Source organism: Geotrypetes seraphini, chromosome 9, assembly GCF_902459505.1.
Source record: "Geotrypetes seraphini chromosome 9, aGeoSer1.1, whole genome shotgun sequence".
Classification (NCBI taxonomy): Eukaryota; Metazoa; Chordata; class Amphibia; order Gymnophiona; family Dermophiidae; genus Geotrypetes; species Geotrypetes seraphini.
Window position 1 is genome coordinate 77,965,142 of NC_047092.1, and position 24,051 is coordinate 77,989,192.

Consider the following 24,051-nt stretch of genomic DNA (forward strand, 5'->3'; position numbering starts at 1 on the left):
GACAGTTTTAAGGCTACTGAAGGGATCTTAGTAGCCATGAAAACCTACATCTTAATTTTTAGTCTAATAAAAGTTATCACCTCACAATTATTTTAGAACTGTCTTTTAATAGACTTGTATATGTCAAACTTAAATCTGCTAAAATTTTTCCATACAGCACAAAAACAATAAAGCAAGTTTTTAAACACTTTATTACTGAAATGAATTAGAGAAATGAATAATAGGAGAAAGCAAGCTTTTGCATACACTTTTGACACATCAGATATTTATTAATCTAGCATACTCTTGTCACATTACCAATGTTGTAGGCATTTCTGGCACTTGAGACTTTGAGATGAAAAATAAAGCATATAGAACTACTATATGACTGACCCATAATGGGTTAATATTGTTTTTATCAAAACTGAAACAAATGCTACCTTTTACTTCCAAACATTAATTTATGTAGCATTGAGAAACTGGAAAAAGAATGTATGCATATATTTTATTGAAATCCTTGGTCCTCAGCTTATTGGGGCCTCTAGGTAAATAGATACAAATAATACCCTTTAGCCAAGGAAAACAAAGTGACAGGCAAAGATACACAACTGTCATACACCTCAGCATTTCCACAGTTAAATATATTTAAGTTTTTGAGAGCATATGGACTAGATGTCCTCATTTCTTCTATAATGCTGAGCAGTTTTTCAGATGACAAGAAGTGGCTTTTTATAGAAAATCAATAGTAATGAACAGCACATTTGTTTACATTCCATTTTTATTTTTTACTAAGAATAGATCAAGTTGCTATAAAATGCAAAAAAAAAAAAAAAAAACCCAAACAAAACCCCCCAAAACAAAAAACTAAAACACCAACCCAACTAAATGAAGTGTGCTAGAAATAATAAATATTTTTTCTTTACAGTTTTTTCTCAGTTTTAAATTAAAAAAAACCCAAAACAAATTTCTAAATGTATACCACAATGTTTTATTTAGACCTAGAATACAGTGGTACCTTGGATTACGAGCATAATCCGTTCCAGGAGCATGCTCGTAATCCAAAATGCTCGTTTATCAAAGCGAGTTTCCCCATAGGAAATAATGGAACTCGCTTTGATACGTTCCCACCCCCGATAACTGGCATCGCTCCCCCCCCCGCTCGCAAAGGCCCCCTCGCTCCAACCGCCCCCCCCCCACCGCGCGAACCGGCCCCCCCGCCAGTACAATTTAAATTTACCCACCTCCCTGTCTAGCACCAGCACCGGCACGCAGGCACAGCTTGTGTGCCTAGAAGATCTTCCGGCTTCCTGCTTCGGGTCATAGACAAAGCGCGCCTTTGTCCCGACGCACTTTTGACCTGACACCTCCGGTTTCTGACTGCCTGCCTTGAACATGCATCTGCGCATGCTCAAGGACTTCTAATTCTCCCTCTCGCCGAGATTCTCGGCGAAAGGGAGAATAGAAGTCCTTGAGCATGCGCAGATGCATGCTCAAGGCAGGGAGGCAGGCAGAAGCTGGAGGTGTCAGGTCAAAAGTGCGCCGGGACAAAGGCACACTTTGTCTATGACCCGAAGCAGGAAGCCGGAAGATCTTCTAGGCACACGAACTGTGCCTGCGTTCCGGTGCTGGTGCTAGACGGGGAGGTGGGTAAATTTAAGTTGTACTGGCGGGGGGGGCTGGTTCGCGCGGTAGGGGGGTGCCGGTTGGAACGAGGGGGCCTTTGCGGAGCGGGGGAGAAGCGATGCCGGTTATCGGGGGGGGGGGGGGGGTGCTCGCAAATCGAGTCAACACTCGGTTTGCGAGTCAAAAGTTTGCGGAGTGTTTTGCTCGTCTTGCAAAACACTCGCAAACAGGGTTACTCGCAAACCGAGGTTTGACTGTATTTATAATCTTTCTCTGTGTCTACTGATCAAATTGATTCTGTATACTGCATTTAGGGCTCCCTAGGGCCTTAACACGCGCAATAGCGCACGTTAAATTCCCGAGCGCACTAGCCACTATCACCTTTTTAGGAGGCGATAGATTTTCAGCAACTGCATGGTAATTTTGTGCGTGTGCTAAAAATTCTAGCGCATCTTTGTAAAAGGAGCCCTTAGAGTGGTATAGCAGTACAGCACATTATAGCTAGCCTAAATGCATTATGTATTTTCATACATTTTTTGTAATATTTATATCTTTTTTTTTTTAGTTTAACAAATATAGGGGGCCCTTTTACTAAGTTGCACTAGAAACGGGCTTAGTGCATCCTAATGTGGAACTTTGCCATACATTAAGACCATTTCTAGCACAGCTGTAAATTTGATCTTTCAATTATAACTTTTTCTGGCCATGTGCTAATAGGGTTAGCATTTGTGCATGGCCACTGAATAAAATTTGTGTAGGAGCACATACTGCCTACTATTTAGGAGGTGCAAAAATCAGCATTATTCAGTTAGCATACGAGGTATGCTAATGTCTGTACTAGCTAAATAGCGCTTCCATGCCCTTCCCAAAAATATAAATACCATCCAATTATCATGCAAAGATGGAAAAACTATCACAAAATGCTTTACCACATCCTGCATCAGGCCATTTTTCTTATGTTGAATGTGCGTTAACACAACGCAATTTAACAAAATGGCATCAAGACGATCTGGGAAATGAAAAGTTCTAGAAATGTAAAATGCTGGTATTTCATCATCGTTTCTTACTTCCACTATTGCCACTAGCAGGCTTGTTGAAACTTTTGCTCATTTGAGGAAAATGTACAGCTGGAGTTCTATCAGTGGGTCCATATAGCCCCAAATTCCTTGCTGCAGTTGATTTTCGAAGTGGTTTAACACTGGGAAAAGGGCTAAAAGCTTGAGATTTAGGACTGCTAATCTGGGGAGACTTACTGAATGATCCATTTTCACAAAAACTGCCTTGTGAACCCAAAACAGTTCTTTGGTTTGGCTGGTTCAGGATCTGCTCTGCTTTGATATTGTTTTGATTAAGATCAAGCCCTTCTAATTTGTGCTGAATCACAGTCATATTTGCATTGGCATCCCTATAAACTGGCTCAGGAGACTGCCCATCAACTTTCATAACCGTTCTGTCATCTGGACTGTTATGCGTGCTCTCTGCAGACTCAGAATTTTTCATCAGGTCATTACTTGGTCTTGGACTCTGGATTTTACAGGTACTTTCATTCTGCTCTTCTATTAGTCCTATAGTATCTCCATAGCCTAACTGTTCTTTTGCACGTGCAATGTTTTTCCTGTGTACTCGGATGTGAGTGCGCCATGGGGAGTTTAGCTTTGTCTTAACATCTTCAGAGGGTATTGGCGATGATTTGTATCCTGGCGTATGTATAATTGCATTCTTGGCAGCTCTGTTAGCTGGTTTTATTTTATTCCCCAATAGAAGATGGTTTATCACTGGTGTATGGTTAACCTGAGAAGGCAGAAGGCTTGTGACTGGCCCTTTATCTAAAAAGAAAACAGAATTTAAAATATGCTGCCATATTTGCCATCAATTACCTTCAAAACAAGCTGCCAACTGTTTATATAGATTAGTGTTTAATAAGGGAAAGTTAAGGGATTGAAGATAGTGGAATTCACTGTATCAATGGATCAAAAATACCAATATTACCTCATTCATACATTGCAAATTCCTGTCACCTGTGTGATATTTGGCAAATTGTCAAATTCTGTTTATGCCAATTAATACTCATAATATCATGAAACAATAAAATCTGTTTTGATGCTATATTTAAATTTACCTTATTGACCTCTCCTTGTTCAAAAACTATATATATCTGAACTCATGTTATTTTATATTAAATATCGCATTACATTAAATATGCAACTTTAGAAACTTGCAGTCAAATAAAATTAAACAAGAGGTTAAATATGCATTCTGAACATCATTTTTTTTTTTAAGTCTATACAAAACATTTAGGGACCTTTTATTAAGCTGTGCTAGGAAATGAGCTTGGTGTGTCCTAATGTGGGACTTTCCCATATACTAAGGGGTCCTTTTACTAAGCTGCGCAGCTAGAACTAACGCCAGCTCAATGGTGGCGTTAGTGTCTAGTGCGTGCGGCAATGTAGCGCACGCTAAGCATGTGCTAAAACTGCTAATGCAGCTTAGTAAAAGGAGCCCTATGTCCGTTGTCTGTACAGGCACTGAAAAAGGCTTTTTATAATTTCTTGACTATATGGCTGGGTGCGTGGCCATTTAAAAAAATGAATGCGTGAGCACCTACTGCCTCCTTGTAGGGGGTGGTAAGGGCTCACACATTAACCGTACGCTAGCCAGTTAACTCATAGCAATATAGATGCACTAATTCGTGCAGGAATGCCCACTCTCCACCCCATCTCGCCCCCTGAAAAAAAAAGAAAAAAAAAATTTTAACACACCATCAACATGTGCAGACAACACAACTAAAACAGGACACTTTAGTGCAAGTTAGCACCTAGTGCAGCTTAGTAAAAGGGCCCCTTAATGTAAAAATTTAATTTTCCTGTTATTATATTTCTATATTCCTAAATATACAGCACAGGCTACCTGGAAACCACAGACTTGTTTTCTTATTTAGAAATAAAACTGCATAAATGACAAAGCCAAAATCTCATAGATGACTTGGAGTGTAGGCAAACACATCCTTACCCCACCATTTTTGAATTTTACCCCAGGGCTCAAAATATAAATAGGGTTTCTGTTCTTAGGTGTTTATAAATTATAAATCTGTGTTTATTTTCCAGTAAATTAGGCATTCAAGGGTTCAAAAAATATCAGTGTTTATTGGTGTCTTCAGATCACAGGTGCTATTTATGAGTACATTTTCTAGTGGTATGAAATGTGCATTTGTGTCACTTCAAAGTTTTCAGGGCAGAAGGGGCATTAAAACTGAATGGAGGATACAATACAAGACAGAGCAGGAGTGGAAATGATCTTTAATTTTTTTGAATTGAGGTGCTATATGGTTGTTTATTGGTTGAAACCTAAAATCAGAAACCCTACATATAAATGAAATTTGTGGAAAAGGAAAAAAGAGCCATTTATTAAAGCCAAAGTATCCCAAACTAACAAGAATCTTTAAAAAGTGCTGCAACTGGCATGAGCCAATTTAAAATTCCAAGCTGAAATGCCTTAGGCCCCCTTTTTCTAAGCTGCACGTGCTGTGTGACAAATGCTGTAGATGCCCATTCAATTTCTATGGGCATAGGGAGCATTTAACATATCAGCCCGCGCTATCGGGTTTAGTAAAAGAGGGGATTAGTTTCCAATTTACTCTTTTTTTTAATTGGACATGTCACAGTTTCCAATTCCTTTCCAAAATATTTTATTTTACTGCATCACAACAGTAGATTAGGACAGTAGTTATCTAAAACCTTCTTGCGCACAGTAAAAGTTCTCCCTAGGGGAAGGGGAGGAGCTTGATTTAGCTCATACTTTTTGCAGCTGTGGCTCAACTCAATCTATTTTTATATCTCTCCATTTTAAGTGGAATAAATGCTCAAATTCAAACTCTACACATTGATCTTCCTCCTTTTTTTCTTAGAGATATGAACACTTTCCATAAATTTGTAGATGCTTCTCGCTATGAAGGAAGGAGAGACTAATCTGTTTGTTAGAACCTCGATCCTAGTAATTAAGAACATTTTTAAAATTTTTTAATAATTCATCCTGAACATGAAATACATTTTAAAAAAGAATACAGCAAACTGTGAAATGGACAACATTTGCTTTTGAATTACAGAATTTTATCTTCATTGTAAATTCTGCTTGTATATGCATACCGAATGTTAGTTTCAATAAGAGATATTTTAAATGCAGTTAATAATTTAAAAATTTATACTTCTACTAATCAAAGTAGGTTTATGTTGTTCCAGATCATAGGACACTGTGAGATGTTAAGTCTTCAATGAGGGAGCCAAGCACCATATACCCAAAGAACAAAAATATCTTTGAAATACCATCATTCATCCAGTCCCTGGGATCTAGTGCGATCCCTGGGTGCTTTTCATCTTCAAATCCTGATAAAAGAAAAATGATAACCTGGTTGTGAAATGTTAAGGTTTTGTTTTTTTCTGTCATTACAATACATGTGTAATTTCAACTGATTTCACACTGGTTACTAACTTCTGACCAAGAAACTCTACCAAGGCTTATTACACAAAGAATGACAGTTGTTTTATATAGCTCAGGGACAGGAAACTACATATATTCCCTGTTATATGCAAACTCATCTCATGCATATGCACTGTGGATATCCTGACCACTTGACTACTCACTCATGGACCAATGCGGCCCAGCAATTGACAACATATTTAATTATTTGAATGTGGCCCTGGTTAGCATAATGTTCCAATAAACTCAGTAAAGTACTGATTTAACAGTTTTGCTAGTGACTCTTCTGAACTGCCTCCCCCCCTTATCTCTCCAATCATGCTTTTAGTGCATTCTTTAGTCGCTGTTCTTGCACCATTATTCCTCCATTAGTTGATGCATCTGAAAGGCTCTCATCTCTTTCTCTCTCACTCTGCTTCTTCCACAAAGTATGTTGAAAATAAATACAGTAACATAGTAAATGACGGCAGAAAAACAAACATCCTCATGGTCCATCCAGTCTGCCGAACAAGGTGACTAGAACCTTACCAACCACTCTTTGTAGACTTGGGTCATCCATGTTGTGACAGGGAAGCTCCTGTCACAGTGAAAACTACTGCTAAAACTTCCCAACATGCAGCACAGGGTTCTGTAAAACCCGGCCTGGAGCCAGAACAGCTGGCTCAGCCCAGAGAATGCAAGAAAAGGCCGGTCCCAGAACAGCTCAAGAGCCAGATAGGGAGGGCTCTGAATTTCCCCTATCACTTCTTTCCCCAAAGCAGAAAGAAACTTGACACCAATTTGGAAAGGGGTGGATTCAGCCCACGGAGTTTGCAGGCTAGGAAGTCTCAAAGGCAAAGTCAGTTAGAGTGGAAGGGGGAGGACACAGCTGGCTCTGATTACAGAAGCCAAACAGCCCACGGAGATTCCAGCTTTGACACATTGCCTAAGCCCCAGCAGGGACGTTTTGCAGGAGGCCAGCTCACAAGGAGAGGCAGTATCACACACGGGAGGTATAGTGGCTTACAGATTAAACCCCAGAGAGAAAGGCTGAAAGATTACCCCCATGGAAATGCTACAGGGGATTTGGCAGACATGCAGGAAGGGGGATGGGATGTACAGCCGGGGAGGAATGTGGAAATGCTAAGCCAGAGTTCCCATGAGGGTGAATGGGAAATGTATAGTGACCCTGGTGATAGTATAAGTGAGGAGGACATGGACCTGGGAGGGTACTGTGTGTGAGAGTCCTCAGCTGATTTCCTAGAGAAAGTTTTTCCGTTGTTTTTTTTCACACTGAAGCCAAAGCATGACTGCATGCAGAGCTGAGGCAGCCCTGCCTAATTAGGTGAGAAAAGCTTGCGTGAATACAAAAGAGCTGAGATGTGGAAAGGTTGGCACAAGCTATGCTCAGCTATAAAGCAATAAGTTGCTGTAGTTTTGAGAGACTGATAAATCCCAGAGGGGATATGAGACTGGGAGGGCACTAGACTAATGTAAACTTTTGAGTTTGAATTATATTCCTTTTGATTGAGATGGGCTATCCAGTTCTTCAGTTAAAACCCATGTGAGTCACCTGGACTGAGCTATAACAGAGTCTAAGGAACCAATGGTGAATATTTTTCTTTCTATTTCTATTTGGGGACACTAATAAACTTGATACTGTTTTCTAAGAAATCCGGTATCCGGGTTTTCCTTCATACAACCACATAAAAGGCGTTTCAAAATTCTTACTTGTGGTCTGAGCCAGGCTTTCCCACCTACTCAGGGACGGGCCTGGTCACAATGTTTAAAGAAAGATTAGGTTCTTACCTCAGTAATCTTCTTTCTTGTAGATGTGTCTAGTGGTGCAGAAACAATAGGATCTTGTATCTGAACTAGCAAGTTGCTTGCAGAAAACTGTCAATCATGTTTACAACTCCACCAGCTGCTCCTGCCCCCTCAGTTTGTACAAAAGCAATCAAGTAGCACTGTAATGAAAGACATAACTGGAAGGAGGGAAACAGGGGAAAATCCCCAACACTACAATTTTGTTTTGCTCTGTAACAAACATAGCAATTAACATTATAACATCTGAACTTGTGAAACTAGCACTAACCATGTATAGAGCTTGTAGCTACTCGATTGTCCTATTATCAAGCAGAGACTTAACCCATACTGTATGGTTTTGAGGATTTTTCTATGCATCATCTTTTTGGTTTTCTTTGGTCCTCTCAGCTCCTCTGAGAGACAGAGAATTTTTCAAATCCAGATTGCTCCTAAGGCAGAAAGCAGGCAAAGCCCATACACAGGGCAGAGCTTCAGGACCACTAGACACATTTACAAGAAAGAAGATTACTAAAGTAAGAACTTAATCTTTCTTTCTAGTGCAATGCATCTAATGGTCCTGAAATGATAGGGATGTACCAAAGCAGTCCCCAGAATCTAGGGAGGGCCCACTGCACCTGCCTTTAAAATTGAGGCCCCAAAAGCAGCATCCTTCCTGACAGCTATGTCTACCCTATAGGACCTGGTGAAAGTATGGAGGGTAGACCATGTGATTGCTCTACAAATCTCCTTGGGCAAGACAGCCCTGGTCTCCGCCTATGAAGCAGCTACTCCTCTAGTAGAGTGCACTTTCAATGTGATCAGTGGCTGTTTAACACAGCCTACATATGCGGAGGAAATGGGCATGTTAATATATCTGGAAATCAAGGTTTTAGACGCTGGCCTTCCTTTCTTGGCAAGACTGGTCAGAACAAAAAGATGATCCAAAAGGCGAAACTCATTGGTCATTTCGAGGTACCGGATAAGCATTCACTTGATATCCAGCAAATATAATGCCTTATCCTTTTTCTTAGACCCCCATAGGACGAAAAGTGGGCAAATGGACTTCCTAATTGATGTGGAATGCCAAGACTACTTTCTGTAAAAAAGATGGAACTGTAAGGAGAGTCCTACTTCCATGATCCTAAGGAATGGCTCCCTGCAGGGGAAAGAGCTTGTAACATGGAAACTCGCTTCGATAACGTGATTGCCACCAGCAACAAAGTCTTGACTGTAAAATCCAACAGGAAAACCTCATGTAAGGGCTGATATGGAGCTGTACTGAGACCTTGCAACACAATGTTAAGGTTCCAGGAAGAGAAAGGGGAACGCACCGGAGCCTCTTTAAAACTGGGCAACATCTGGATGAAGGCTAGAGAGCCTCTTTCTCCGCTCGAGCTTGGAAACAGGAAAGGCCTGCTAGATCCTACTGACAGCTCCTTCTAAAGTCCCTTCTGCAATGAAATCAAAGCTTGCGAAGGCTCTACATCCTTTATAGCACACCAGTACTGAAAGGACTTCCAAGGCCTTAGCATAGCATAGTCTGCCACTGTCAACAGTTTCTTAGTTCTGAGCAACCTGGTGACAACCACTTCTGAATAACTCTTGCTCATCAGGGCTGCCCTCTCAAGAGCCATGACATAAGCCCAAAACTTTCTGGATTCTCAATAGAAACTGGTCCCTGAGTAAGTAGATCCACTTGGACTGACAGTATAAGGCCTTTGTCTCTCTGGAAATGGACCAGGTCTGTGAGGACAATTGGGTGCCCCTAGGACTACCAATCCTGGATAGTTTGCCTCTGTGAAGGATCAACATGGAGGTTCTTGTGTTGTCTGCTGTTGACTTTGCACTGTTGTTTTGTTTGGCATGTATGTTTGCAATATAAAACATTTTCAATAAAAAACATATTGGAAAAAAAAAAAGAGGCATCTTACTTCTGAGGCTATCAGATCCATCTATGGAGGCCCCCACCGCCGAATTATGGCATTGAACACCCATGGAGACAGTGACCATTTCCCCGGGTCAAGAGTATGCCAACTGAGAAAGTCGGCCTGTACATTTTCCACTCCTGTTATATGCATGGCTGAGAGCACCTACAAAATGAGCTTCTGCCCACCGGAAGAGGACTTGAGCTTATAGGTGAAATGGGGTGCTTCTGGTGCCTCCTTGCCTCTTGACATATACCACCTCTGTCACATTGTCCGAGAAGATTCCGACTGCCTTGCCTTACAGAAACTTCTCTAATGCCTGAAATGCAAGATGAATGACTAAGTTCCAGGCAATTTATGGACCACTTCTGCTGAGTCACAGTCCAATACCCTTGGACTGGGAGTCCATTGCAGTTACCTCCCCCACCAAACCATAAATGCTGACATTAGTAATATCTCCCAGGAGGAAATGCAAAGAGGCATGCCTCTGCAAAGGGCAGCTGACCTTGGCCACCACCGCAGGCTGCTTTTTGCTATAGGTAGCCAGGGGAGCAACTTTTGTAGCGAGTCATAAGAATTTAAGCCTTACTAGGTCCATCAAGCCCAGTAGCCCATTCTCACGGTGGCCAATCCAGGACACTAGTATCTGGCCAAAACCCAAGGAGTAGCAACATTCCATGCTATCGATCCAGGGCAAGCAGTGGCTTGCCCCATGTCTTTCTCAATAACAGACTATGGACTTTTCCTCCAGGAAATTGTCCAACCCTTCTTAAAACCAGCTACACTATCCGCTCTTACCACAACCTCTGGCAATGCATTCCAGAGCTTAACTATTCTCTGAGTGATAAAATATTTCCTCCCAATTGTTTACGTCCTCTAAGCTGCTCTCCAATATTTGTACTAACGTCATCGCTCTCTGTTTCAAGGTGAGCATTGCTCTGCTTATACCGTCATCTTGATTTTCAGCACTGCTGTTCTCTCCAGGGATTAACTTAGTTGTAATTTTATTCTGCCTATCCTTCTCCTTCATTGCTTCTTTTATTACCTTTCAAATAGCATCTTGATGCTTCTCTCTGAGTTTAGTGATTCAATTAAAGTTGTTAAAAATTCTTAACTTTCCGATCAGGGCCACATTAACCCCTATTGTTAAAATCCATATATAGTTGAACAGAACCTGAACTGACTCCACCCCTTAAAGTGCAAATATGAAACTCTACCTACCTGGATAGTGAGTTATTGCTAGTTCAACATCAGTTAGATAAAAGACTGGCTGTGGCACACTTAAATTTACCCCATCCTTTGACAAAAGTGTAGTATAGTTTTTAGCGCTGGCCGTGGCAGTAACAGCTCCAATGCTCATAGGAATTCTATGAGCGACGGAGCTGTTACCACTGCGGCTGGTGCTACAAACCACGCTATGCTTTTGTAAAAAGGGGGGGGGGGATAATTAGGAAAATAAGAATAGATTTGAGGTTTCTTTAAAATCTAATTTCTTTGTATAACTGTATATAAAACTTGTGCCTTGAACTCTGGTGCCTGGAAATTTGTCAGCATACTTGTATAGAGAACAGCACTTGCTCAAATATATAGTCCCATTCTAACATTTGAAAGCTTATAACCAAATAATGTAGTAAAACTTCATTAACAAAGAGGTAAACAGCAGTGCAGTAGGTCAGGGCATGCTCGTAGGTTCAGACCCTAACGAATGGGTTTCCGTTCTATAGCACTATAGAAATAATTAACAATAGTAAAAGTAGTAATAATAGGAAGCCCATGCAGGATGTGGCAGGGTATGAGAATGCACACAGGCTCTCAGATTGTGCACAGATTGCTGCTGTCTTCTGGAGTAGAACTCTAGAGGGAGGAAGAGTGGAGATCCATTGATTTCGGGGGGACCCCATAAGTGATCATAACCCAGTTTAGGAAGCAACGATTTAAGCAATTACCTGCTCGAATATAAACTTGGTTAACTTGCTGCAGCTGTCTTTTTTTAATTCTAGAATACTGTTCCTTTAATGCGTTAATATCTGTGGTCATACGTTCCATCATCATACTGTTAAAGGCAGCATGGTATTCACTTCGATATGAATCAACAGCTCCTGGACTTAGTTCTGCAATATTATTAGATACCAGGTTTTGTTCTTCCTTATGTTCTGAAATAGAAAACAATATGGAAGTCAGTTCCATTAAGACGCCTGCAGAAACTTTTCAGGGCACACTGCCTTAGGGAATAAATTAGTTACACTTCTACATGGAGATTTAAAGCACCTGACCAAAAAAAGTATATTTTTTCTTTGTCTTATTTCCTCCCCCCTCCAACTGAAAACAATGACAAACCAAAAATATCTAAGAGGAGAGAGAGAGTATACTAGCATTTCTGGGTCAACTTGGACAAAGGAGGACACTGGGGCAATCAAAAATGTTTAGGTTTAGGTCCTTAATATTAAACTTCCACAAGTTTCATTTAGTCTTGATGAATAAAGTAAATAGGCCCATTTTCTTTCTTTTTAGCTCAGTTTATAGAACTAAAATGCTAAAGACATTATATATGACAGGTAGCCATCCATCTGCCAGGATTACACAGGATTGATTTCAGCAAGAAAAGGATTATTAGCACTACACATTTTCTACCTAACCAATATCACTTCAGTACTGTTTCCTACTTTTAAAAAATACTTACAAATTATATTTCTATTGCCCCAGGTATCACAGATTATAAACCTGCTTGGACAGATAAGGAAAATACTTAAGAGTACCTGATTTCTATTCAATGTATTGTAAACCACTTTGGATGAATCTCTTCATGAACGTTCATGTATGTTCTTATTATACCCTGTTTTTATATATTATATAAAACCGTTTTGAATTTTGATAAGGCTACGGTATATCAAATTTTTAAATAAACCTGAAAAGGCAAATACATATTAGCTATTCACTTCAGAAATTTTTGGTTCTCTCTCTCTTTCAGGAAACCTTTGCCAGTTCAAGGGCTGGAGACACATGCCCTCAACACCATCACCTCAATGATAACTGTTTTCCTTCCCTTCTGAGCTCTGAACTTATTACCGCTATAGTGTACTAAGGTCCAACAGACACAGAATGTGAAGCTAGATTCAGTTATGGCCTGAATCACATAGCCAGCCTTTCTTTTGTTATTTTCATCTCAGATATTAGTTAAAAATCTAACTTATGGTTCTAGAGATTAAATGCTAATAGAATACCACACTTTTGCCACTTGATCCTACATAATTGGAAATCTGCAGATCTATTAAATGTCACATTCTGGTGAAATACAGTACTCCTGATACACTTATATGAAGTTAAAGCAGCAGAATTCTCTAACAGACAAAATACAGTTCATAAGATCTGGGCTCCCATAGTGAACTTTTCTTAATTGCCAATGACATTCCCGTTATTTCTTTGAAATTATGCTATACACTTCACTATATTAAGTTTTGAAGTCTTTCTACTACTAGTATTGCATTGTGAAATACCTTTCTTATATGCTCCCTGTCGTTACTTTTTGACTGAGCAAGGTAATCTCTCTACCCTCTCCAGGATTCCCTTCTGACTCTGTTGGAGTTGCCATGTGTGATTACAAAATTTTTCATTACTTGTGTTACTTGTATGCTATCTGACTACCCTATTGGTCTACTTATGTTATCGTACACTGGCAGCTACCACATCTGTTTTATATGTTATGTTCTATTTTACTACAAATCTCAATAAAAATATTTGAAATCTAATCTAAAAAAGGGATGCAGCACCTTTTAAACTAACTAACTAACTTTTAAACAGTCATCCAGGAGTGCATAGTTCAGTGTGCAGTATACTTGAAAAGAGGACATTTAGGGGTACACATTAGAATGTTTCTACTATTTGGGTTTCTGCCTGGTACTTGTGACCTGATTGGCCTCTGTGGGAACAGAATAAAGGGTATGGGACTAGATATACTGTTTTCCTGTGTGGTTACAATCAAAGCAGTTTACATATTTTAGACAGGACCTTATTTTGTACCAGGGACAATGAAGTGTTAAATAATTTGCCCAAAGTCACAAGGAGCTGCAGTGAGAATCAAACTTGCAACCTCAGGGTGATGAGTAGTGTTGCACGATTCAGGAAAAAATATTTCGATTCAATTCGATGCAGCCTATTGAATTGATTTTTTGATTTGATTTGATTTTCCTGCACAATTGGGTGTTTTTTCCAAACATCCTGGTGAGTTTATTTTATAGCCTCTTCACCCTCTTTGCCCTATCCTACCCACACTGGTACTGTGGTGTAAACAAAATAAACAAACACTTCTCCTCTCTGTTAAACCCTAGCTCAGCTCAGGCAGGATACAAATTTAAAATCTGACACTTTATAATCACAAAACAGAAAATAAAATTATTTTTTTTTACCTTTTGTTGTCTGGTCATTTTTCAAATCATGTTGGTCCCAGGCTCTGCAACAAACATCTTCTGATAACTTGCTTGCCAGGGTCTCTTGCCCAGATCCACCATCTCTCCTTTTCTCAACTACCCTATCATCCAGCATCTCTCCCTTCTTCACTACCAGCTCTCCCTTTCTCTTTCTAACTACACTCCTATCCAGTATCTCTATCCCCCCCATCATCCCTTGTGTCCAACTTCTCTTCCTTTCTGTTCCTTCCCTCCCTAAATGCCATTGTCCACCATCTTTCTCCCTCTCCTGTTTTTAGATCCTTATTTCTTCTATCCTTCCCCCATCTCCCCTCTCCATGATCTCTCCCAAGTCCATCTCCCCCTCCACCATCCATTTTCCCCCCTCCACCAAGTTCATTTCTCCCATCTATCTTCTCCCCATCTCTCCTCCAGTCAACCAACTCCCCATCTCCCCTCTCCCTCCATCTACCTTTTTAATTTTTTTTATGGTACACAAAATATTTATTGTGGTGTAGCACAATTATTAAAGATTTTAGACGGAAAAGAAAAAGGCTTTACACCATCTCTCTAAGGCACATAAATGTGAGACACATCGGAGTGGCTGGGACAAGGACATTTCCTCGTTAGGGTTAGCCAGTGTGCCTCTCTCCTGCCACCACCCCACTGGAACTTCCCAATCTCCCCAACCTGTGACACCCCCTCTCTCCAGATCCCCCTACATCAGTAGACCTTCCCAAACCTGTAGACCCCCTGGCACTCCTAAGCCCCCACCACTACCACACCCCCGCACCTTTCCCAAAGAGAGGCAGGAGGGATGCATCTGGGAAGAGGCCTGCCACCACTCCTTGCGTCTTCTCTCCACTGCAGCCTGCCCTCAGTGAAAACTTCCTGTTTCCGCTTGGGCGGCTGAATGGAGAGAAGATGCCCAGAATAGCAGCAGGGTAGTGAATTGCATTTGCTACCGCCGCTTTTGCCTGGCCAGGGAGGAGAGGAGAGAGCCTTGCTGCCACTGATCTGCATTAGAGATCCGTTCAGGATTTCCCTCTGCCACTGGAGTTCTTGCTTCGATGTAACTTCCAGTTTTGCAAAACCGGAAGTTACATCATAAGTAAGGACTCCGGTGGCAGAGAGAAAGCCCTAACAGGTCTCAAGCAAGGGGGCCAATGAATCAGTAAGTCCAATTTTCTTCAATAACAAACCGATTCGAATTGATTCATCCAAAGTGAATCGGAGAATCGATTCAAATCGTGAATCGGACAGCACTAGTGCTGAGGCAGCTAACTAACCACCAGGCCACTCCTCCACAGTCTGATCCAGTATGGCTATTCTTATGTTCTTATACAGGAGGAGGAGGGAGAAATTGTCTGGTGAAAATAAAATCTCTGGATTAGGGTTATCAGATGTCCGGATTTATCCAGACATGTCCTCTTTTTAGAGGTGTCCAGATGGATTTGGAAAACCCTGTAGTTTGTCCAGGTTTTAGAGGACCCCGGCTCATCATGCCACATCTGCGCATGTTTGGAGGCTCTCCAGACATGGCACCAAGCTCAGGGAAGGAGAGGAGATGAAGTTTGTGTGGGGTTGGGGCTGGGGCGGAACAGAATGGGGTGGGGCTGGGGGCAGAATGGAATGGGAGCCATGTGTCCTCTTTTTTATTTTTTTACTACTACAAATATGGTAACCCTACTCTGGATGTACAGAAAATATATAAATGACAGATGATCTGGAATAATGTTAATATAAGCACCATTCGCAAATCAATTAATGTAATTACCTTTTCCTTGTTTCTGGTATTTCTGCAGTTCTGGTGTTAGAAGTCCACTGAAAGGTCCAAGGCAGCCAAGAGCATTAGCTATAATATCTTCATCATCCAAGTCATTCTCCTCATCACTGTCTCGAGTTTTGTTCAGCCTTCTAAAAAAACAGATTAGGTTCTTACCTTGATAATAAATTTTCCAGTAGATAGGAATGGTATGCAGAACCATCAGGCTTTCTATGCCTGCTTGTGAGCATTCTGCAGAAGATATCAATCATAACTTTTTATCTCCCCCTCCTCCTTTGTTGCATTATTCAGTTCATATCAAAGCCAGCAACAGCCCTATAGGAAGAGAAAGGAGAAGGAGGGGTACAGGGAACGCCCTCAAAACTAAGTGTCTGATCTGCTAAGATATATGTAAAACAATCACTGAATGAACAGTAATGCAAGGAAATCATTAACAAGCCTCTGAAGGAAACATGTTAAACAAGAACGTAAGAGCCTGAACATTTATGGAGCTGAAATATTTCTCCCTTTTAAGTATATATAGAGACTCTTCATAATCCCATAGTCTGACAGGAAATCTCAACTTTGAAGCTGATAATGCTTAAATCAGAAAGTAGGCGCATTAGATAATTGCTGGGGGGTGGTGGTGTCAGCATACCATTCCTATCTACTGGAAAAGATATTATCAAGGTAAGAACCTAGTCTCTTTTTAGGAATGGTATGCTGAACTGTAGGGATATAGCTAAGCAGTCCCCAAACTCTCAGGTGGGATAGAGGAGCCTGCTCGTAGTACTGAGGAACCAAAAGTGGCATCCTCTCATGCTGCTACATCCACCCTGCAGAAATTATGAAGGGAAGACCAGGTTGCTGATCTACAAAATCTCCTCGAGTGGAATTGTTCAAGCTTCTGCCCAAGAGGAGTCCACTCCCCTTGTCAAATACAAGTAGACAAGTAGTTGTTTTCCTGTAACTGATGTAGGTAGAGGATATAGCTCTATGAATCCATCTAGAGAGGGTATCCTTGAAAGCAGGTCTATATCATCTCACCTGATTGGTTAACATGGAAGATGGTCTGAGAGACAAAACTCATTAGCTAACTCAAGGTAACACAATAGCAATCTTGACATTAAGGTCTTTTTTTTTTTTTTTTTTGGACCTGTGGGGTGAAATACTGGCAGTCTAACTTCTTGGTTGAGATGGAATGCCTAAAGGTTCAGCTGAAAGGAGGGAATCATACGAAAGGTCACTCACACTTCCGTGATCTGGAGAAATGGTTCCCTCCAAAACAGGGCCTGCAATTCGGAAACTCTCCTGGCAGAAGTAATTGCAACCAAGAAGACTGCTTTAACCATCAGATCCAAAAGGGAAGCTTCCTGTAAGGGTTCATACAGGTCTCTGCTGAGCCCCTGTAGGACTATATTAAGGTTCTAGGATGGAAACAGTTCTCAAATTGGAGCCTCAGTGCACCTTTCAGGAACCTAGCTATGTCTGGATGGGCTGCTAGTGAAGCTCTCTTCTCTTAGCCCTGAAAACAGCAGAGTCCTGCTACTTGAACTCTAAGGGATGCCACTGTCTTTCCCTTGTCAAGGACAACACAGACAAAATGGGGGCATTGCCCGGCTCTAACTGTTCTTTGCTGCACCAGTGCTGAAATGTTTCCTATGCCTTAGCATGCACTGAAACCATCTTCAGTTTTCTGGCTCTATGTAGAGTAGCAATGACTACATCGAAGTATCCTTTCTGGACTAGTGCTGTATGCTCAAGAGTCATGCCAAAAGATCAAAGTGTCCCAGATCTTCTAGAGCAATCAGCCCCTGCAAGAGTAAGTCTGGATGCACTTGGAGTCTGAGACTTTGCTCCTTTTGTAGTTATACAAGATCCACATACTACAGGTGCCTGGGCCAATCTGGTGCTACGAGAACCACTGGTCCCATGTGATAAGCTATGAATGGATCACCCGGCCTATCACGGGCCAAGGGGGAAACACATACAGCAGCCCCATCTCAGTTCATTGTTGAACTAGGGCGTCTAGACTTGAACTTTCAGGCTCATATCTTTGTCTGAAGAACCGATCTGCCTTCTTGTTTTTCGCAGTTGTCTTGAGCCTCAGGGAGGAAGTGAAACGCCTGAGAAACATTAGAGAGGATGAGGCCTATATCGATGGAGTAATGCAGGAGCTGTCCCAAATCACCGAACAGGCCCGTGACAGATCCCTCATTGAGACATCAGGACCGCCGACATTGAAAACAACTGTTGGAGTCCAGGAGATGGCTGGAGATGCTGACTCCTGGCAGCTAGTGACCTCCTCCACGGGCAAACATAGGAGACCCCCCCCCCCTATTTACTCTCTCTTCACCTAATTCTTCTTTCTCTTACCAGGGTAGCTCCACATCGACTCCACAACTTAACCTGAAGAACAGATTCCAGGCCTTGCAGGAAGAGACTACCGACGTGACACAGGAACATTTATTGAAAATGATTTAAAAGTTATAAAAACTATTTAAAAAGATTTAAAATATTTAAAATATATTCTTGGGTTTTTTGGCCAATGACTTGAGCTAAGGAGCTAAAAAAAACTACGCTGACACCTTCAGTCTGTGATCAAGACTGTGCGTAGGCTCCGATTCTGAGGCCTTTTCTCGAGTCTATTTCTTATATAGAAAAAGTGATGCTAGTGGAGGCACTGTTCCTATGAAGTGGTATGTTTATACATATTGAACAGGAACAGGTTCAACACATGGCTCCATCTCTGGGGACACCGGATCGACCCCCCCCAAAAGAAGCGCAGGGTAATAGTTATTGGGGACTCCATGCTGAGGGGCACCGAGGGACCAATCTGCAGGCCGGATATGGAATCGAGGGAGATATGCTGTCTGCCTGGAGCCAAAATACGAGATGTGACTGCCTGTCTTAATAGACTTCTTAAACCCCAAGACCACTTCCCCATGCTGCTCATCCACATCGGAATGAATGACACAGCCAGGAACGCCCCGGAAGACATACCTAGAGACTTCGGAGCTTTGGGGGAGAGGCTGAAGCGGTCAGGAGCACAGGTAGTATTCTCTTCAATTCTTCCTGTTAGGGGCAAGGGAAAGGCCAGGGACGAGCGGATCTGGAGAACAAATGAGTGGCTGCAAGGATGGTGCCGGGACATGAACTTCGGATTCCTGAACCATGGAGAGGCGCTACAGGGACTTCAGGGACCAGACGGACTTCACCTGACCAGCAGAGGTAAGAACGTCTTCGGACATCAGCTAGCCCGCCTGCTTAGTAGGGCTTTAAACTAGGTAGGTTGGGGGAGGGTACCCACTTATATACCAGGGCAGTAAGTAACAATCCTGACGAGGTGAGCCAAATCTCCGCTTCTGAGTCCGAGGTAAGTACCCACATTGCAAAAGATTCACTAGGAGACACTTTGACTCAGATGGGAAACTCCCCACAGGGGTTTAGCAAACACAAAGCGTGGAGAGCTATGTATGTTAATGAACACAGTTTAGGGAATAAATTTCTAGAACTGGAAACAGAAATAGTGAATGCCGACCTGGACGTAGTGGCAATATCCGAAACCTGGTTCACAGACTCTCATGGGTGGGATATGACTATACCAGGATATAACCTGCTTCGCCAAGACAGAGAGGGAAAGTTAGAAGGAGGGGTAGCCCTCTACATCAAAGAGAACATCAAAACAACCAGGATCACAGATGTTAAGGACACCGGGGAATCCATCTGGGTAAACCTGGCCAGAGGCAGAGAAAAATGCCTGTATCTTGGAGTGGTATACAGAAGAGGAAAAGGACACGGAATTAATTGAAGACATAGAGAACATCACTCTACGGGGGGACGCTGTTCTGCTAGGGGACTTCAACATGCCTGATGCAGATTGGAACACACTCTCAGCAACGACTTGTAGTAGCAGGAGGCTATTAACGTCCATGAAGGGAGTACGGCTCAATCAAATGGTACTAGAGCCCACCAGGGCCCAGGCGATCCTGGACCTGGTACTCACAAATGGGGAAAGTGTCTCGGAGGTCTCAGCAGGAGAAACGCTAGCCACCAGTGACCACAACATGGTATGGTTCAACCTTAGGAAGGGCTTCCCTAGATCACAAACAAAAATGAAGGTACTCAATTTCCGGGGCACTGACTTCACACGCATGGGAGATTTCGTCCATCAAATGCTGCAGGACAAAGCAGTGACTGATAGTGTGGAGGATTTGTGGTCAACCCTGAAATTGATCCTACACGAGGCAACTGTCCGCTACATAAAATCGGTAAATAAACAACAAAGAAATAAGAAACCCCAATGGTTCACAGATGAGGTCTCGTACCTCGTCAAGGAGAAGAAAAAAGCATTTCTCTCCTACAAACATACGGGGGAAGGGGAAGCTAACATTGAATATAGGACCAGGTCTGCAGCGGTCAAAACAGCAGTCAGGGAGGCCAAACTTCGAGTGGAAGAAACTTTAGCAAAGAACATTAAAAAAGGTGACAAATCCTTCTTTAAGTATATTAGTGACAGAAAAAAGAACACAGACGGGATTGTACGCCTTAGAACACTGGACGGGAATTATCTGGAAGCAGATTCTGATAAAGCCAATCTACTGAATGAATACTTCTGCTCAGTCTTCACCTGCGAGAAACCAGGGCATGGGCCACAGCTGGAGGCAACGCCAAGCGCGGAAGACCCGTTTCAGAAATTTGAGTTCACACCGGTTGATGTTTACAACGAACTGTCAAGACTCAAGGTGAACAAAGCCATGGGACCAGACAATTTGCACCCAAGAGTGCTCAGAGAGCTGGCTGATGTCCTGGCTCTCTGAGCCATGCTCTTCAATCTCTCCCTAAGTACGGGGAAAGTCCCCCTGGACTGGAAAACAGCTAATGTCGTCCCTCTGCACAAAAAGGGTTGCAGGGCAGAGGCTGCGAATTACAGACCAGTGAGTCTCACATCAATAGTGTGTAAACTCATGGAAACACTACTTAAACGTGAATTAGACACGATCTTGGATGAGGGGAATCTAAGGGATCCCAGTCAACATGGTTTTACCAAGGGTAGGTCCTAACAATCCAATCTCATAAGCTTCTTTGACTGGGTAACAGGAACGCTAGACTCGGGAGAGTCTCTGGACATCGTGTACTTAGACTTCAGTAAGGCTTTTGATAGCGTCCCTCATCGCAGGCTGTTAAGCAAGATGAAATAAGAACATAAGAAGTTGCCTCCACTGGGTCAGACCGAGGTCCATCTCGCCCAGCGGTCCGCTCCCGCGGCGGCCCATCAGGTCTGCGACCTGTGAAGTGGTTTCTGTCCACTTCTATAACCTACCTCAAGTTATATCTGTACCCTTCAATCCCCCTATCCTCCAGGAACCTATCTAAACCCTCCTTGAACCCCTGTACAGAGTTCTGGCCTATCACATCCTCCGGAAGCGCATTCCATGTGTCCACCACCCTCTGAGTAAAAAAGAACTTCCTAGCATTTGTTCTAAACCTGTACCCTTTCAATTTCTCCGAGTGACCCCTAGTTCTTGTGGCTCCCCACAGTTTGAAGAATCTATCCTTATTCACTTTCTCTATGCCCTTAAGGATTTTGAAGGTTTCTATCATGTCCCCTCTAAGTCTCCTCTTCTCTAGGGAGAACAGCCCCAGCATTTTTAACCTGTCGGCGTATGCAAAATTTTCCATACCTTTTATCAGTTTAGTCGCCCTCCTCTGCACTCCCTCGAGTATCGCCATGTCCTTCTTGAGGTACGGCGACCAGTATTGAACATAGTACTCCAGGTGCGGGCGCACCATTGCGCGATACAGCGGCATGATGACTTCCTTCGTCCTGGTTGTGATACCCTTTTTGATGATGCCCAGCATTCTGTTTGCTTTCTTTGAGGCTGTCGCACATTGCGCCGATGGTTTCAGTGATGTGTCGACCATCACCCCCAGGTCCCTTTCAAGGGTACTCACCCCTAGCAGTGTTCCCCCCATTTTGTAGCTGAACATCGGGTTCTTTTTCCCTACATGCATGACCTTGCATTTCTCTACGTTAAAACTCATTTGCCACTTTTTTGCCCAGTCTTCCAGTCTCGTTAGGTCTCTTTGCAGGTCTTCACAGTCTTCCGTGTTTCTAACCCTGCTGCAGAGTTTGGTATCATCGGCAAATTTGATAACCTCACATTTTTTCCCCGCCTCCAGATCGTTGATAAATATATTGAACAGTAGAGGTCCCAGCACCGACCCCTGTGGAACTCCGCTCGTGACCCATTGCCAGTCTGAGTATTGGCCTTTCACTCCAACCCTCTGTTTCCTGCCTGCCAACCAGTGTTTGATCCATCGGTAGATATCCCCTTGCACCCCATGGTTCCACAGCTTTTTAAGTAGCCGCTCGTGAGGTACCTTGTCGAAGGCTTTTTGGAAGTCAAGGTAAATGATGTCTATGGATTCCCCCTTATCCATCTGGTTGTTTATTCCCTCAAAGAAGTGCAGCAAGTTCGTGAGGCATGACCTTCCCTTGCAGAAGCTATGCTGACTCGCCTTCAGTTGTCCATTGTTTTCTATGTGTTCGCAGATTTTGTCCTTTACCATTGCTTCCATCATCTTCCCTGGAACTGAGGTCAAGCTTACAGGCCTATAGTTTCCCGGGTCACCCCTTGATCCCTTCTTAAAGATGGGCGTGACATTTGCTATTTTCCAGTCCTCTGGGATCTCCCCTGTCTTTAGGGAGAGGTTGCATATTTGGCGAAATGTCTCTGCTATTTCGTTTCTCAGTTCTTTTAGTACCCTTGGGTGGATGCCGTCCGGGCCTGGTGATTTGTCGCTCTTCAGTCTGTCTATCTGTCTGAGGACATCCTCTTTGCTTACCTCTAGTTGTACCATCGTGTTCTCCGTTTATAATTACCTCGGGTTCCGGAATATTGGATGTGTCCTCTCTGGTGAAGACTGACGAGAAGAATTCGTTTAACCTGTCAGCTATCTCTTTTTCCTCTATTATCGCTCCTTTCCTGTCTCCGTCGTCCAGTGGTCCCACTTCCTCTCTGGCTGGCTGTTTCCCTTTCACATACCTGAAGAAGGGTTTGAAGTTTCTTGCTTCTCCTGCCAATTTTTCCTCATATTCTCTCTTTGCTTTCCTGACCTCTTGATGACATTGTTTCTGGTGTCTTTTGTGCTCTACCTGGTTTTCCTTTGTTGGTTCCTTTTTGCATTTTTTGAAGGATGATTTCTTATCGCTTATCGCCTTTTTAACTGCAGTTGTTATCCATGCTGGGTTTCTAGATCGATTTTTTTTGCACCCTTTCCTAAACCTTGGGACACACAGGTCTTGTGCCCCGAGCACTGTGCCTTTAAGCAGTGTCCAGGCTTCCTTTACGGTCTTCACCTTCCCTGAGTTGTTATTGAGCTTTTTTCGTACCATTTTCCTCATGACCTTGTAGTTTCCTTTTCTGAAGTTGAGTGCAGTCGTTGTGGTTCTTTTCACCTTTGATGTTCCCATGTTTAATTTGTACTGGATCATGTTGTGATCGCTGTTTCCTAACGGTGCTAGTACCACCACTTCCTTTGCGGGTCCCTCTAGCCCGTTGAGGATTAGGTCTAGGGTGGCCTCCCCTCGCGTTGGTTCCGTGACCAGCTGCTCCATGAAACAGTCCCTTATCGCCTCTAGGAATGTAGTTTCTTTCGTGCAATTTGAGTGCCCAATGTCCCAGTCTATTCCTGGATAGTTGAAATCCCCCATAACCATCACTCTTCCACTTTTGCTCATCTGTCTCAGTTCGGCCTCCAGGTCCAGGTCGATTGCGTCTGGCTGTCCTGGTGGTCGATAGTACAGTCCCAATTTGATGTCAGCTCCTTCCCCTCCTGTCAGCTTAACCCATAACGACTCCAGACTGTCTGCCCTTATTGTTGTTTCTGTTCTGGATGAAGGAATAGAGTCCTTTATATACAGTGCTATTCCTCCCCCCTTCTTGTGTGCCCTGTCCCTCCTGTAGAGTTTGTACCCTGGTAGGGCCACATCCCATTTGTTGTCCTCCGACCACCATGTCTCTGTGATTCCAATTATGTCTAGGTCCTTATTTCCGGCTATAACTTCTAGCTCCCCCATTTTAGTCCTTAGACT

General features: G+C 42.7%; 1 protein-coding gene across 7 annotated transcripts in view; it reads right to left on the reverse strand.

Moving 5' to 3' along the window:
* Window positions 1–2,133: 2,133 nt before the first annotated feature.
* TBC1D30 (TBC1 domain family member 30) overlaps window positions 2,134–24,051 on the reverse strand; it is a 185,369-nt gene continuing 163,451 nt past the window's right edge. For 5 of the 7 annotated variants that reach the window (XM_033959125.1, XM_033959127.1, XM_033959131.1 and 2 more), the window contains 4 exons: window positions 15,966–16,105; window positions 11,732–11,938; window positions 5,922–5,981; window positions 2,134–3,428 (listed from right to left, as the gene is read on the reverse strand). In XM_033959125.1, the coding sequence (XP_033815016.1) occupies window positions 2,656–3,428; window positions 5,922–5,981; window positions 11,732–11,938; window positions 15,966–16,105 (1,180 nt within the window). In that variant the 3' untranslated portion in view covers window positions 2,134–2,655. The remainder of the gene's footprint in view (window positions 3,429–5,921; window positions 5,982–11,731; window positions 11,939–15,965; window positions 16,106–24,051) is intronic. The other 2 variants (XM_033959126.1, XM_033959130.1) reach the window with 1 other exon arrangement.